Raw genomic sequence first — 13,818 nt, 5'->3', positions numbered from 1 at the left:
GTTGTTTGTTTATTCAACCCACTGCTGCTCCCTTTATATTAATATTTTCAAGTATGGGGGAATTTATTTTTTTTTTATTTCTACGATCATGCAAGTTACAATTTAAACTAGTGTTGTCTAACCTTGTCATATCAATTACATTTATTTAAAGTTCCAGGTAAATTAAATTTTTGTTTTTGTACTTTTAAAATATTAAATGAGATTTTTATTTGGTTATACTAAGCATTTTATTTTGAAACATTTATTGTGACCGCCACTGAAAGTTTAAGTAAATGCAGTAAGTCTGCAATTGTTCATGCTTCTTTGAAACATTGCCTGCACATTGACTTGTCTAGGGTTACTTGGTATCTGGCAAAAGTAGGGCATCTTCTTTTTGTGGGGGGGTTGTGTTATCTGTCATACAGGCATCATTCTAAAGCGTGAAAATGTTAGCTTTCACTGTAATTAAATAATATCCGTTAAATCCAATCCAATCCTACATATTTTCTGGTTTAAACACATTAGTTAAGTTGGAAATATAAAATTAGTTTTTTTTTATTAGTTTATCCATGTTTTGCAAAAGAAACCAGTTACACTGTGATTCTTAGATCAGTGTGGGGGGGGGGGGGGGTGCCTTTACAGGCATAATGCTAACTTTGAAAGAGTATTTATTGGGTTTATTGCTGCACAGTGGATAAAAGAGAAAAATAGACTTTCCATTGGCTCAGTGAGTGTGAGGCTTTTTCTCACACAAAGTAGAATTTAAAGAAAGAGTTCTACACAATTGTTTGTCAGAATGATGAACTAATGCGAAATTACCTTCTGAGAAAATGTGATCCTCTATATTTTACAACCCTTCATTTAATGGCATCTTCCAACAAATACATTAAAAGTGCATGGCTCTTTTTTTTTTTATTTAGTTCACAGTGTTGTTTTCTTTTGTTTTTCTTTCTCTGTCCAGATTTTTGGTAAATCTACTTTGGTCATGAAAGTAAGCTTATTGTTATTGCCTTCTGTACAACTTGCATTTTGTTGAAATCATAATGCTGCTAATAAATACAAATGGGTCATATATATACATGACTTTCTTCTGGCCAATTGTGAAATCTATGTATTACCTATCAAATGTTTATCTACTCGGGCATCAAATAAATATTATACTTTAATTTCACATAGATTGGTTTGGAAAGATTTCTTTAATTGCTACTTATTTTTTTTTACATCTTTTTCTATTTTATGTATTATTTTACTTATTATACAGATGGTTTAAACAAACTGCTTTAGAATTTAGTCATACCATTGTATAGATTAGCTTCAAATGTTGGTGCTAATTTGAAGGGCATAATCATTACTTTGTTAAAAGTAAATACATTTTGTGTATAATTAAAGAAAACTAATACAATAATGTTCTTTATGAATTGTTATTTATTTCAAGTTATTGCTCTTTAAAGTTTGTTTATTATTATCCTCAGTGTATTTTAAATACATGACATTTCAAAATGAACCAAAGTTAGTCACTATATAAATCAAAGAAAACACTCAACAACATAATATTTACAAACATATTTATTTCATTATATGCCACCATACATATCAATGTGAATGACCAATGTACTACACCAATGACCGAATATCTGAGCTCATACTGGTCCAACAAACACATGAACACAAGTTAACAAATCTCCAAAGGCGACTAAGAATGGTGTTTAGTAAAGAACTGGACTAACAGATTCCAAACATCTGTCATATCAGAAAAAACTTTAGCATATAATTATAATATATTACCAAACCATGTATAATGTAACAATATAAAACCAAAACATTTTTCAAAATGTTGAAAATGAATAATAACTTTCAAAATAAATACTTTGTAAGATCACAGTTCATTTAATTTGGCAGGCTGTTCATTTAAATTGGCAGGCTGTTTTCCTGGCTCAATGAAACCAAATCTGGAAAGTGGCCAGAGCTGAAAAGAAGTGATGCATCAAAATGACACTAGGCCTCAAGATTTTCAATTAGTCAACTTATCTTTTATATATAGTTTACATAAACAAAGTTAGAATGAAAATCTAAACAACTTTAATGAAAATGAACCTAAAGCTGATATATACAATTTAAAAAAACTTTGCATCAGTATTTTATATTATTCATGGTCAACTGGTTAGTCAGAACTAAAAATTCTAAATTTGTAGGTGTTATACTTAATAAAAAGAGCCATATTGCTGAAACAAATTTCAAATTAAAATTAAATGAGGCATTCTTTTTTGTTTGTTTGTTTTGTTTTAAAAATGTAATTAAAGCATAAAACTATTTAAACTTTATACCAATAGTACATTAGTAAAGTCCTCTGATGAGGCTCACACAACTTAAGAATCAAGAAAACTGGGCCAAACAGAAGAGTAATGTATGAATATTCACATTTAAGAGTACTGATCAAATCACAAAAATTAAGAGGCTTCAGAACACACAGTAAAAAAAAATAAAAAATACCTACATTAAACCTTAAATACAAATACAAAATTACAATAAATACTAAAAAGGATTATGAAACATTTCTTGTTCTATAAGCTAGGGCAAATTCATCAAAGTACGCATTTTCCTTATCAGTGCAAAAAGTGCATGAATAGACATAAATATCCAATTAGCATGAATAACAAGTTTGACACATGGATAAGTATAAGCTGTATACCCCTCCTTTTTTTTTTTGGAAGTTATGTCTGTAAATTCTACAGTAATTAAAGAAAAAAAGTACTCACTCTGAGAGCAACTTTACTAACAATCAGACCATAAGGTAAAGGTCCATAACTGCGAGAATCTATACTGTAATCTTTGTTGTCTCCCTCTAACCAGATCTGACCATTGTCCACCTGTTGAAGAAAGAGAATAAAACTTTAGCCACTTCTGATACAAAACTTGTAATGACTGCATGACTCAAATGATAAGAAAAAAAGTGTGATATAGGTCAGTTATATTTTACATGAATCCTACATGGGCCAAAAAATGTCAGTTCAATACTGGTAATTAATTAAAGTCCTAGTTATCATTGTTTGTTTTTTTTGCCTAGCAAATCATTTCAGGCTAAATTAACTCTGGTCCAATCACTTTTGTGAACTACAATCTCTGGTAGGTTTTTGTCCTTCATTTAGGTGCCCAGCAAACCTAGCTCAATTTAGATTCAGTTATCTATTTCAATTCCTAGCCTACATTGGGATTTAATCATTTTAACTTGAGCCTCCAAGAGATTTATGCCACTCAGTTCATTTCAGAACTAAAGTAAAGAGTTGTTTATCCTGACTTTCTTTTTTATTTTTGTTTTACAGCACTGTATCTAAGTGTTCTTGCTGATGTGTGACATAGTCTATCTTTTGATACTGACATTAAAGCAAGAAAAAGATACCTTAAGTAATGTGAGCTCCAATTTAGTTGGAAGCTAAGGTGCTCATTTAGAACAAAAAAACAGTAAACAGAACATTTATCTTATTTATGAACTCTATTAATAATTGAAAACTACCGTACTACATACATATTCTTCATAGCCTTTTTCATCGTTGAACACTGTATCCCCCTCCATGCCGATCAAACGTTTGCAGATAATTGCCTTTGGACTCTTAGGGGATTTGCAAAATACTACATCTCCTCTGAAAAAGAATGTAATAGTGATTTTAAAAAACTGTACTTTGGAGTAAAATTATGTTCTTGCTAGAATGGTGGTGCTCCACCTTTTTTTAATGGCCCAATTAAATTTAATAAAGATCAAATCACAACCCTTCAAAGTAATACTTCTGAATTAGACTTTTACAATCCATTAAAAGTAGTAACATGGGCTAGGAAATGCTAAACTAGGAACATACTGATAAAGATTATTATTTTCAATGCTAAGGACTCTTTTCTAATCCTATTATGTACTCTATAAGTGGAAATGTAGCTTTTATAGGTAATGTGAAGTAAAACACACAAGACAGTATTGGATCTCAATGACTAGTTTAAAATTCTTATGGCTTTACAACATCCCACATTTTAATGGGCAAAGATTATATGGAATACAAGAAACCCAACAAATTACCATAAGAAAAGGACAATAAATACATGATTGTAAAAATGACATTATTTGAAGATGATAAAAGCTCCTATTTTTTTTTATTTTGAACTTCACTTACAACATCTTAAAAGGGAAATTTCAGCAAACAAGGAAAAAAAAAATTTTAAAGTATACTTTAGTACGTTTACATTAGAACTCATAAACAGACCATTTTTTATGCCAACTGAACAAGTTGTTTTCCTTTAAGTTCTCACTGTAAAAATAAAAGTTATTGTTTGTGTCTTAGCTCTTAAAAAACGTAAATTTTTTTTCATTCTACCATAATTTTTTTTTTCCCACAATTTTTATCACATATGCCTATTTATAAACATCATACTGTTTTTTCTGTTTGTTAAAACATAGACATGTTATATAAAATTTTGTTGGAAATTGAATGTACTACAATATAATTTATCTTTTAGTGTTATAGATAGTCAATGGAAAAAAAAATTAGGTAATTTCAGAGATGAAAAAAAAAATTTTTTTTTAAATTTTAATATGTAAAAATTGACTTACCCAAGTAATAAAGAATATTGCAACAGTCCTTATTCATTATTATAGTATGAAATATTAAACTCTATCCAATTATCTACTGAAAAAACATAACACTGTAAAACTTGATCAATATTTACACTTTTAGTTATCCTTTTAATCACAGTCTCATTCCAAAACAAAATTATGAAAATAACAAAAAATGAAACTAGAAGCTATATATATACATTTTGTACACAAAATCAAACTATTTACAAGTACTGTGTACACCAGATTAAAAATTAACTTTGGTGTTCCATATCTCAAAACAGTGTTTTGGATGGAGATGAGGATGACCTTCACAGCCTTTGCAAATAAAGTTGCAGCGTTTTACTTGTTTAGACGTGCTGCATACCATACATCTTGTCTTGTTCGGTGTAAGCAATACAGTGTTTGGCTCCTTCTGGGCGTTCAATTGGATTAGACAATCGAGGACGTCCAGGTTTTGTGAAAATTGTTCTGGTTGGATCAGGCATGATTGCGGAGGCTTTGCAGCACAGCTCGTCGATGACTCGTAGCTTGAAGCTTTTCAGAGTCAACTCATGTTTCTTCATTGTTGGTGGTCTTGTAAGGCACCAGAGGATATAGGCATTTACTGTGGTTATCTCTAAAGTAAAAAATCTTTTTCCACCATTTTTTTGTTCTAGGAGTGTGGATGCCATAGTAGCCAATCATCTGATCAGCACGATCACAGCCATTCATGCTGTAGTTATAAGCATGGATGGCTCCTGGTTTTATTTTGCCCCTTTGCACTGTGACATCCTCTGCTGTAGCACTTGTTGAAGCAAGGATGACTGGCTTTTTTGCTTGTTTGTCCTTCCAGGTTAAACACAAGATTTTATCCTGGAGCATCCAGTATTTGCTTTGCATGTGTTTGAGCACTATGGTTTTCAGAGCTTTGGGGAAGCCAACACGGTTGTTTTGTACTGTCCCTGTATAGTATTGTCCTTGATCCAGAAGATGGTCAATCAAAGCCCTTGTTGTGTACCATCTATCTGCATAAATATGGTAACCTTTACCCAAATGTTTCAAGACGGTGTCAAATATTTTGACTGCCATCCCACCATTCGGATTAGCTTCGGGATCGTATGATGCATTTGCTCCATAGTATGTAAGGAGGTTCAATACATAGCCAGTACCACTGTCTACTAGACCAAAACTTTTAATATCGTACTTGTAGGGTTTAGCAGCATTGAACATTTTGTACCTCCACCTTCCCTTCCATCCAATAATCATCTCATCTATAGAGACAGACTGATTTGGAGTAAATGCAAACTGAAATCTTTCAGTAAGGCTATTTACAAATGGTTCTATTTTGTTTTTGTCTTCAGCACCTGGCTCTCCCACATGAAGCATTGAAGAGTAAATTGTTTCAAATCTCTCCCTTTAAAACATCTTGTGATAAAAGCCTGTGTAGAGGTTGTCAGCGGTTGAGAAGTAGTCTCGAATTGATGGTCTCTTGTCAATGCCCATGTTGATAATGACGGCTAAAAAATTTGAGCCATTCGTACTCTGTGAAATTATGCCAATTGTCTCTGTTGAACCTTGATCTGGACAATGCAGTGCTATTTTTTACAATCATGTGTTCTGCATAATTGTTGACAGATCTAATAAAATCATCAGTAATATCAGATGTCATTTGAGTACCAAAAAAAGAAGGGTAGAATTTTCATCTAGGCCAGTAGCAGGATTTATTCCTGGCTGACGACCATCTTTAGGCAAAAACCTAAAATTATTATGAGTAGATGGTGCTGGATGCAGATCTAGATCTACTTCTTCCCATTCAGTTTGTTCTACATGTAGTACATCAGCTGTAGCAATGCGAGGTTGCTTACTAGATCTATTAGGGCCTGGCTGGGACGACGCCCCCTTTCGTTTACTACTATTACTAGATCTAGGGATATCTAATTCACTATCAGACTCGCTTGAAGGCTGAAAATCGCTTTCAGAGCTTCCAGGATCACTTTCTAAGTCACTCAAGTCACTATCACCCATATCTAAGAAGATGTTTAGTGCCTGATCAGCTGTAAAACGGCGAGCAGGCCTAATGCCAGACGAAGAACAAGAAGGCTTGTCAGCCATGATGTAAACAAACAAAAAATTCACAAGTCACTTACGATAAAAAATATTTAAAACAATAAAAACAGAGTAGATCCACTAAGTATCAGAAGAAAAAAACTTTCAAAATGGCCGCTCTAGCGTTTCCTTAGACCATTTAAGGGATTAAAAACGTGGATTAGAAAAGAAAAAGAAGTAAATAGGGAAATAGTGATCGGACGCTGTCAGCGTCATTACGGTCTTGAAGAGTTAATGTTCCTTATAAGATCAGAAGAAAAAAAAACTGTGTCTCCTTCTCATTCTACTGTAAATATATTATTAAATTAGGAGTTAATGGTTCCTTTTGTTTATTTTATAAGCTTCTGACTTTTCTTCAAGGATAGAGAATAGGGTTTGAACTCTGGACCACAGAGCTGACAGTCTGATGCACATACCACATGATAAGGCAGCCAGAGACTAGAGTGGAAACAGTTCTAGGGAAGGGTTGTTTGGGACAGAAGCCTATCATTATCCCTTATTAATATAAATTTAGTCTGAAACAATTTTTTTTTGTTTAGAAAAATACCAATCAGACTAAATAAAATTGATTTTAGTTTTTATAAATCAGTAAAAAAATCTGATATATTATCTTTCACAATAATAAAAATGATAAATAAGTGTTGAGTTGAAGATGCAGCAATTTGAGCAGTCTGTAGAAATAGCACTTACTTCTGTAATCGTTGAAAATTGACTGAAATAGGAGATATCCAAACCAGGTCACCATGTTGTATTGTAGGTTCCATTGAAACATCTTCGCACTAAAACAAAGATACAAAATACTAATTTTAAAAAATTACCCTGAAAGAACATCAGTATTTCTTGGCCAATCTTCTGAACAAGCCTCTTCACATGTACTCTAAACGAATATGTACAAGTATCTAATATTTATATATCAATAATTTTAAAAAATAATATTTCATTTTAATATATATTGTCTGTTATTTGACTAACTCTAGTCTATGACTGAAATGGTTTAATATTCATAAATATTAGGACATGGACTCTTTTTACTTTTATTACTCATTGATTTGCTATTGAGTCTTAGCTGTTGAACAGATTATGCTACTGAGAGGCTCAAGCCCTTCCATTCTGCTACACAAGATGACATAGGATGACTTTGAGCATGTGGCTGAACAAACTGAAGTAGATGTCTTGACTATTCACAAAAATGGTTTTTTAAAATGATGGAAGACTAATTTAGCTTATAACACCTTATTAGTCAAGTACATTTCTTTCCCTTGTTTGAGATACCAAACAAAACAATTAATTAACAATAAATAAATAAATAATATAATTGTTTCAAAGTTTTTTTTTATTGACTCTTGCTTTGTCAGGTCAAAGAAATGATTGTGCAAAAATTTGGCTTGATCTAAGATTGGGTGATTACACATGTACAAACTTTTTACCAGACAGACAGACAGAGTGAGTTGATATAAGCCATAAGCTTTGAAATCATTGCAAACATACGAGTTTAAAAAAAAAATTCTGAGCTTACAATAAAAACAAAGAAATAAAAATCTTAAAACAAAAACTTAAAATACCCTTCCAAATCCTCCAATAAACTTTAAAGTACAGTACAGGGTACTAAAGCCTGATACAGTGTATATCACACTTTTTCCTAGTACAACAAATGGTGAGGCCATTGCACTTTAGTCATACCTCTTGCTCACTAATGCATTTTTTTTCCTTCTGAAATGATAAAAATATAAATGTCTTTTTGTTTGTTATATCTTTTTAAACATCTAGAGCTAGAAAACCATTTAGAAAAAAGTAAAATATGATTAAAGCTCAAAACCTATTAATTTCACAACCATTTTCAGCTGTGTGTAATATTTGCAAAGCTACCTAAGCACATTAACATTTCCATATGAAAAAAATATAAAAATTTTAGGTAAACATGAATTCTTTATAACTAACTAGATCTAGAATAATCTAGATCTAGATGGGCAAGGGGTCTAGAAATAGTTCATAAAACTTTTTCTTGGATTCAATTCGCAAAAAAAAAAAAAAAACTGGAAAAATTTAATTACATTAAGTTGGCAGTGATTAAGTCAAGTCAAAGTCAAAGCCAAAGCCTGTCAAAGGCAAAGGGCTGAAAGGGCAAAATTAATGTGACTTAGTTTTAAAAAAAAAATTAATGATTTTATTTAATGTCTCTTAAAATTAAGTTAACTTAAAATGCAGCACAGAAACTTTTTAGAAAGTGAATATAGAAAAAAAAAACATCAACTTCAGTAGATATGAATAATTAAATATGAGTATGAGTACTATGAGTAGATCTAGAATCTAGTATTAGTATTGACAGTATTGAATAGTATTGATTATTCTAGATCTAGATTATATAGATTTTCAAGAGTATAGTAGTATAGTTATAGTCTATCTACTAATCTAGTAACAGATATCTACTATAATTATAATCTAGATCCTAGAGTGACATAGAGCTACTAGGTCTAGACTCTAGAGGCTAGATCTATGCCTAGAGTCTAGAGTCATACCAATCATCTACTACAGTGACAATAGTCTATAGATTCTAGATCCAATGCAATGGGTCGGGTTTGTTTAGGTGCGTTTCCGTTTATTTTAGACTCTCGGCAACAGAGATTACACTATTTATCGACTACTTTTTTTTTTTTAAGCCAAGATTTGCGTTCGATTAGAGATTTACAGTAATGGCGGGAAAACTAAGATACACAAATAGCAATCTATTTGGTGTCTCCTGTGTACAAGAGGACGTGTTGTTTTGTAAAGGTAGATCTAAATCATCAGTGGTTCCCAAACTCTTTTGTCTCTCTTTTGTAGACCCCTTGCCATGTTTTCTGGTTCTCGGTAAACCGGGGACACGACAATTCGTTCACTGACATTTCGTTCACCGACAAATCGTTTAAATTAGCCTATATTGTATTTTTGCAAATTCATCAAACTCCAATTTTTATAAAGTAATTTGTAACTGCAGTGAGTCAAACTGTGAAAAAGTAATTTAAAGTTGCATTGTAAGTTAAAGAGATCTTTTTTTTTTCAATTCATAAGATTCAAATGTAAACCATTAATAAATATGTATTACTGAAATCACCAACACCTTGAAAATGGGATTTGAAAATATATGTCATAACTAATTAAATAAAATCGATAGACCCCTAATTTATTTTTTCAATTTTTTCGTAGATCCCTTGGAAGTCTTCGTAGACCCCTGGGGGTCTATATAGACCACTTTGGGAATCACTGATCTAAATGATTGTTCTTGTGCACTACTTAGCATTGCAGAATCCAATTCCATTAGTAGTTTTTATTTAGTTGGCAAAATTGAAGTTCAACTTAACATTTAGTTAATTTTGAAAATCTCCAATATTATATAGATCTAGAGTGTTTCCCAAACTGTATTCAGCAGAACATGGGTCGGAGTTTAGTGACTGATTTTTTGCTTTCATTTTGTTTATTTTAGGTGAGATTTGAATACTAAACCATCACTTGCTCCAGCACAGCCAAGATGTTTTGAGTTTAAAACCCCCTGCCCCCTACCATGGAGTTTTGCAGTTAAATCCCCCTCTTCTATAAAACAAAATAAAAGATGCAAACGACAATCCCCAAATTCCAAGAGTACAGCTAAGGAAGATTTTGATTTTTCTTCAATATAAAAAAATGGAAATTGCACACTCAAATTCTTTGAGCGTAGCCATAAAGGGGTTCTGAGTTTAAACCCCTCCTTCAACGGGGTTTGATGCTAAAAAAATATCACTTCAATATAAAAAAAAAAGCAAATTACACACTCAAATTATTTGAGCGTAGCCAAGCCAATGGGGGGGGGGGGTGTTAAAACTCCCCTCCTCCAAATGGCTTTTTTTTTAATTTTAAAACCTCTCCAGATGATTTTGAGTTTAAAATCCCCCTACAGAGAGTTTTGAGGTTGAAAAACTCTCTTTTCAATAGTATTCTAAAGCAATTAAACTACAGTCACCAAATTCAATGAGCGTAGCTAAATGTGGTTTTGAATTTAAAAAAAAACAAAAAAACTCCAGACATTTTTTAGTTTAAAATCCCCCAACAGATGATTTTGACGATAAAGCTTCCCTTTTCTATATAAAATCTAACGCAAACTACAGTCACCTAATTCCAAGAGCGTAGTTAAGAGAGGTTACACATTTCTACCAGTGGCAGGGCTCCATTAATAAAGTGCAGTGAATAGTCATCTGCCGAAATTGAAAAACACTGGCTCAATAAAGATGGCTGAGACGGATTTAAGGAGACAGTTATAGAGATCGGGTCTCAATCAAGGAAATCCTATGTCGAACTGGGAGTCGACCCCTTAGTAAGGTTGTAACAGAGCGTCACATGAGGTTTGCGGGAAATGTTTTCCGACAAAATGAATTACGCATAATAAGAGTTGCGATGACATCCTAGTACAACTGGGCGCCAAACTTTTATGGAGGTCCTCAGAGCAGGTGGGAAGAGGCTCAGACATTGCCAGTGACAGATTTTTGTGGAAACAGCTTGCCGCCCAATGCGCCGAACGACGCGGGAGGATCTAAGTCCTAAGTAAGTAAGAATATCAGAATAGGTTTTTGAACTAAAATGTTTTAATAGCAGGATAATGCATTGTAGAATAATATTGAAGAGGGGGGGGGGGGGAGTCAGCCTGAAAACTATCTGTAGGGGGATTTTAAACTCCAAACCTTCTGAAGGGGTTTTTAAAAAGCCCTCTAGACTTAAACTCAAAACCCCTCTTGGCTACGCTCATAGAATTTGAAGAGGTGGTTTTTAGTTTCGAACCCCGCTGGAGGGTGTTTTTTAAACTCAAAACCTTCTTGATGGGGATTTAACTTAAAGCCCTCTGGAGGGAGGTTTTAAACCATAAAAAAAAACACAAACCCTCTATTGCTATTGGTGGCTGATGTATGCTTTAGTTTGATATTGAAGAGGGGTTTTTATCGTAAAAAAAAAAATAAAATTCGGAGGGGGGTTTTAAATCAAAATCCCCCTTGGCTATGCTCTTGCAATTTGGGGATTTTCGTTTGCATTTTTTGTTTATATAAGAGGGGGGGTTTAATCGCAAAAGTCCATGGAAAGGGATGTTTTAAACTCAAAATCTCCCTTGGCTGCACTGGGACAAGTGATGAATTAATATTAAAATCTCACCTAAAATAAAAAATTAAAGCAAAAAATCAGTCACTAAATTCCCTACCCCCAAGAACCCCCCCCCCCTGGCTACGCCCATGCCACGGAACCCTATTGTACTACGAAGCCTGAATGGATGTTCCACGAACTACTGGAATAATGAACCAGTAGACCACCACGTGAATTAACCGTAATTAACCTCTCTAAAAATAATACTCAGAATGTGCAAAGTGTTCCGGTAAGGAAAAAGTTAGGTAAAAACTGAACTGTCCAATCGAGTCTCGATCCAATGAGTGAGTGTGATCTACTTTCAGACCTTTAGTAGCCTATCGGTATTTAGATTTGAGACCTTGTTATGGAGAGTATGTGCGTGATGTAACCATTAGAAAATGTCTCTTGCTAATCTCCAAACTTTCACACCAGTCCTGTTTTAGTCACTTCAATTACGACAGACTACCTCTTGATTTCAACAGAAACTCTTCACAACCTTCACAATCAAAACACCCGCCCTACTTTCTTCATACATGGTTACATCACTAAAAAGAACACATATTTCATGCCCTCCCCCGCAACGCCCTTTTGTCACATGGTAGGAAATAATTAAAGAGCTGAGCTAAGTGCCAAGGCATGTAAACAACACCTCATGTCCATTTTCTAATTATCATAGAATAGATTTAGATTGTTTGTTTGTTTTACATGTTTCGGATGTTCCTTCAGAGTTGAAGATAGTTTAATTACTTCCTAGTCCAAACCTCCCGCAGGACGACGGGGGATGGGAGCGGGCAGGGTTTGAACCCTCGACCGTCGATAAATCCGAACGACAGTCCAGCGCGCAAACCGCACGAACAGGCAGCAAGCACATTCTCGGCCCCAGCAGACAAAGACATATTGCTTAATTTGAACCAAGTAGACAACATAGGAGATATAGAAGTACAAGAAAAGGGAATCCAAAAACTATTAGCCAACATGAAACCGAATAAAGCATCAGGACCTGATGGTATTCCAGCTAGATTACTCAAAGAACTAAGCGATGAGAAAAATCTGACCCAGGAAACTACAGACCAGTATCACTTACCAGCATCACATTTAAAATCCTAGAACACATAATGAATATATAATATGTAGCAACATCATAAACCACTTAGACAAACATAATGTCCTTACTCCATACTAATGTGGCTTAAGGAAATATAGATCATGTGAAACACAACTAATAGGACTAATTGATGATTTTTTAAAAGGTTTAGATGATAGTGAGCAAATAGATGCTATCTTATTAGATTTTTCCAAGCCTTTTGACAAAGTTCACCACCATAGTTTGCTTAAAAAATTAAAATATGTTGGCATTGATGGGTCATCGCATCAATGGATTAAAGATTTTCTGATAGGGAGAGAACAAACTGTAATAAAATCACTAAATTTAGAAAGCCTTCAGGATAGAAGACTTAAAAGTAAAGTAGCAATTATACATAATACACTGAACCATAATCTTCAAATACAAAATTTAATAAAATACTCGGAAAGACAAAAAGATAAAGGCACATTGCATGTTCCATATGCTAGGACAAATTTGTACAAATGCTCTTATTGGAGCATGGAATGGGTTGCCTGAGCTAACCAGGAAAATCAGTGACTTGACAGAATTTAGGTCATTGGTTAATATACATGACTAAATGCATGACGCGTAGGACGTAATCATCTTCTTTTTTTGAAGTAACGTCTGTATCATATAGGATTAGAAAATTATGTAACAGAAGGCATACGACTAGTATGTAATAGAATTATCGGGGATGCGTGATGTTCATTTCCATGATTTGAATTAAACTGTACAACTGAGGGGATGAATACATTTGGGAACCTAACTTACTTATCTTTCAATTTATTTAGGGGTGAGGTAGAATGAAGACTCGATTACGTTTGACAATGCGGAGAAAAAATCGTGTTTCCTGCCACGCAGCAGACTCCGTACACTATTTTTCTTTGGTTGGCTGCTGAAACATACAGGCCACGTTGGCAAGGCTTCT

At 33.6% G+C, this 13,818-nt stretch overlaps 1 protein-coding gene across 2 annotated transcripts; it reads right to left on the bottom strand.

Moving 5' to 3' along the window:
• Positions 1–1,530: 1,530 nt before the first annotated feature.
• Positions 1,531–9,328, bottom strand: LOC106062832 (mitochondrial inner membrane protease subunit 1-like). 2 transcript variants are annotated; one of them, XM_056044093.1, is made up of 6 exons: positions 9,181–9,328; positions 8,227–8,374; positions 7,355–7,443; positions 3,503–3,617; positions 2,736–2,846; positions 1,531–1,945 (listed from the first exon to the last, which is right to left on the bottom strand). In XM_056044093.1, the coding sequence occupies exons 2-6, from the start codon at positions 8,326–8,328 to the stop codon at positions 1,856–1,858; spliced, it is 507 nt and encodes a 168-aa protein (XP_055900068.1). In that variant the 5' UTR covers positions 8,329–8,374; positions 9,181–9,328; the 3' UTR covers positions 1,531–1,855. The 2 variants fall into 2 exon arrangements, with proteins under 2 accessions (XP_055900068.1, XP_055900069.1); XM_056044094.1 differs by having other exon boundaries at positions 9,092–9,206.
• Positions 9,329–13,818: the final 4,490 nt, after the last annotated feature.

Source organism: Biomphalaria glabrata, chromosome 10 (genome assembly GCF_947242115.1).
Source record: "Biomphalaria glabrata chromosome 10, xgBioGlab47.1, whole genome shotgun sequence".
NCBI lineage: Eukaryota > Metazoa > Mollusca > Gastropoda > Planorbidae > Biomphalaria > Biomphalaria glabrata.
Note: the sequence above shows the minus strand (reverse complement) of the source record. Positions and strands in the feature narration are given on the sequence as shown.